General features: G+C 37.1%; 1 protein-coding gene across 1 annotated transcript; it reads left to right on the top strand.

Annotated features, from left to right (window-relative positions):
- Positions 1-666: 666 nt before the first annotated feature.
- On the top strand, positions 667-1,784 carry LOC131600492 (uncharacterized). The gene has a single exon (XM_058872649.1). The coding sequence runs from the start codon at positions 749-751 to the stop codon at positions 1,718-1,720; it is 972 nt and encodes a 323-aa protein (XP_058728632.1). The 5' UTR covers positions 667-748; the 3' UTR covers positions 1,721-1,784.
- The last annotated feature ends 724 nt before the right edge of the window (positions 1,785-2,508 follow it).

The raw sequence follows: 2,508 nt of genomic DNA, 5'->3' as shown, positions 1-2,508 counted from the left end.
TGTGTTTGGTTCATTATTTAACAAAAGCACGCGGTTTGGTTCGGTTTGCAGTTTGTATTTTACAAAGCGAACCAAACTTCATTATGTTACAATCCAAACTTCACTTAAATCACTTCCAATTCAAACTCAAACATGTTATGCTTTAGCCTTACGATTATGTTTTTAATGCACATCTTCTTCTCTAATCACTCATCTCTTTTGTTATTTCTTTTTCATCTTTTCAAATCTTTAATCACATATGTTTTTTCCATTTCATTATAACGATTTTTATATTGTTTTATGTCACAATTTCATGTTCTTTATTTTACTTTTCTCTAATCTTATTCTTGTATATTAAATAAAAAGTTGTTGTCCAGTTATAGTAAAATTTGTTTTAATTTGATAACACATAAATGACTAAATACAAAATTATGTTGTCAGCTATATGTGTATGTATGATTCAGTATTATTTTTTTGTAAAAAACCGAACCAACTAAATCAATATAAATCGTATTAGTTTAGTTTGGTTCGATTTAATTTTATTTATAAAAATCATTCAAACCAAACAGAACCGCACACTTTTTCTCTTACAATTCGAATGACTTTTGTCTAAAAACCTCTTGAACCGTAATGCGAATACCCCTTAGTTAATATGAGGGTCGGCCCATTGCTCTAGTTAATATGAAAGATAAAAATCGACATTACACTACTTCCCAACTTATAGATTCATATCTGATCCCTCCTATCCTTGTGGTGCCAGAAAATAAGAATGTGGATGGTCCTATCTTCCTCCCCTCAAACCCAACTTCACAGTTCAATTACAACACAAACCTGTTACCATCCTCTTCAATCCAAACCAAAGACAACAAGAATCAACTTCCCTCTCAAACTAAAATGCCAACAACAATCCAATTCCTCTCTGAAACCCAAAACTCAAGACGACGGAATCCCAACCGAAGACATAAAAACCCTAGCAAAATTCAAATCCAGACACAACTACATCCGCGTTCTAGAAGTTTCCAGAAAAGCCGACCACCCATTCCGCGGCTCCCGACTTCTCCTTCTCGACAACCCCGGAAACATCCACAGCATTTCCTTCCTCTTCAAACCCCTAACCAACACCTACTTCGACGTCTTCGCCACAATCCCTCCAATCATACCTAATGGACCCATCGCCCTACTCGGCTTCGGCGCTGGTTCCACTGCTCGCATCCTCCTTGACCTTTACCCAGACACAATCATTCACGGATGGGAACTCGATCCCTCGGTTATCGAAGTTGCAAGAGAGTATTTCAATCTTTCCAAAATTGAGAGGGAAAACAAACAGAGACTTTTTGTTTACGTTGGAAATGCGTTGTTGGCGGGTTTGGAAGGAGGTTTTTCGGGGATTTTGGTGGATTTGTTCTCGAAGGGGAGTGTGATACCGGAGCTTCAGGAGGCTGCTACATGGGAGAAACTGAGGAGGAGTTTGAGGGAAGGTGGGAGGATTATGGTGAATGTTGGAGGGAGTTGTGTGGAGGCTGAGGATAAGGTTAGAGATGGGAATGTTGTGATGGAAGAAACTTTGAAAGCTATGAGAATGGTTTTTGGAGAGAAGCTTTTTGTTCTTAGGCTTGGGAACCGTGGAGATGATAGCTCTCTTGCTCTTACTGGAGATTTTCCTGATATTGATGCATGGAAGAATAAGCTTCCGTCTTCGTTGAGATGTTACACTGGTTTATGGAAGCAGTATTCTGGTTAGTTCACTTGTTTGAGGTGAAACAGAACTTTTGCTCACCAACTGTTTGTGTTTATTCCTATGTGAAGTTTAGGCTTTGGTTCCTCATTTTTGTGGTTGTGATTTTATTTTATTGATTGATAGGCAAGTTATGCATGAGAGTTATAATGATAACATGCAATTAAATTAGTATTCAACTAATTGGAGAGTTTCAAAAGTAAATGTAAATACATACAAGTTATAAATTGTTTGAATTGTGTAGAGTTTTGTAGGACTTAATTGTATAACCTCATGTTTAAATCTCTGGAGCTTGTGTGCCTGATGCAAGTACATCTCCAACGTTGAAGGCTCAGATCTAAGTGATTATTTGAAGTACTGAATCAACAATGATTTTCCATTGAAAAAAAATCAACAATGATCGACTTTGGTTGAATAAAGATGTTTCATACTCCCCTTTATAATCCATGGATTTGCTGTAATACTACAGTTCTCGCTTGGATTCATTGTTCGATTTTAGAGTCCATTGTCAAATCAGTGCTTTGGATTGATGGTGCAGCTGGTGTTTGGAAAAAATTGCAAATTCGTTTCTCGCAATAGTGATATTTTTCGCATTTAAGATATTCAAGAAGATCTCTACCAATTATGTCAAGGTTGTTTCTAACTATTTTAGTCAATTGAGGGCCCGTTTGGTGCGCAGGATAAAAGACAGGATAGGATATCAGTATCATATCGTATCTCAATCCAGTGTTTGCTGACACAACAGGATATGATAAGTTAATCCTGAAACTTATCCTATCCTGCCTCACTAGTTC

This window comes from Vicia villosa, linkage group LG4, assembly GCF_029867415.1.
Source record: "Vicia villosa cultivar HV-30 ecotype Madison, WI linkage group LG4, Vvil1.0, whole genome shotgun sequence".
NCBI classification, from domain to species: Eukaryota; Viridiplantae; Streptophyta; class Magnoliopsida; order Fabales; family Fabaceae; genus Vicia; species Vicia villosa.
This window is presented reverse-complemented; position numbering and strand designations above follow the sequence as displayed.

What these genes read in the sequence shown, in the direction of transcription:
- LOC131600492 (XM_058872649.1), top strand. Translation starts at nt 749, where the DNA reads ATGTGGATGGTCCTATCTTCCTCCCCTCAAACCCAACTTCACAGTTCA.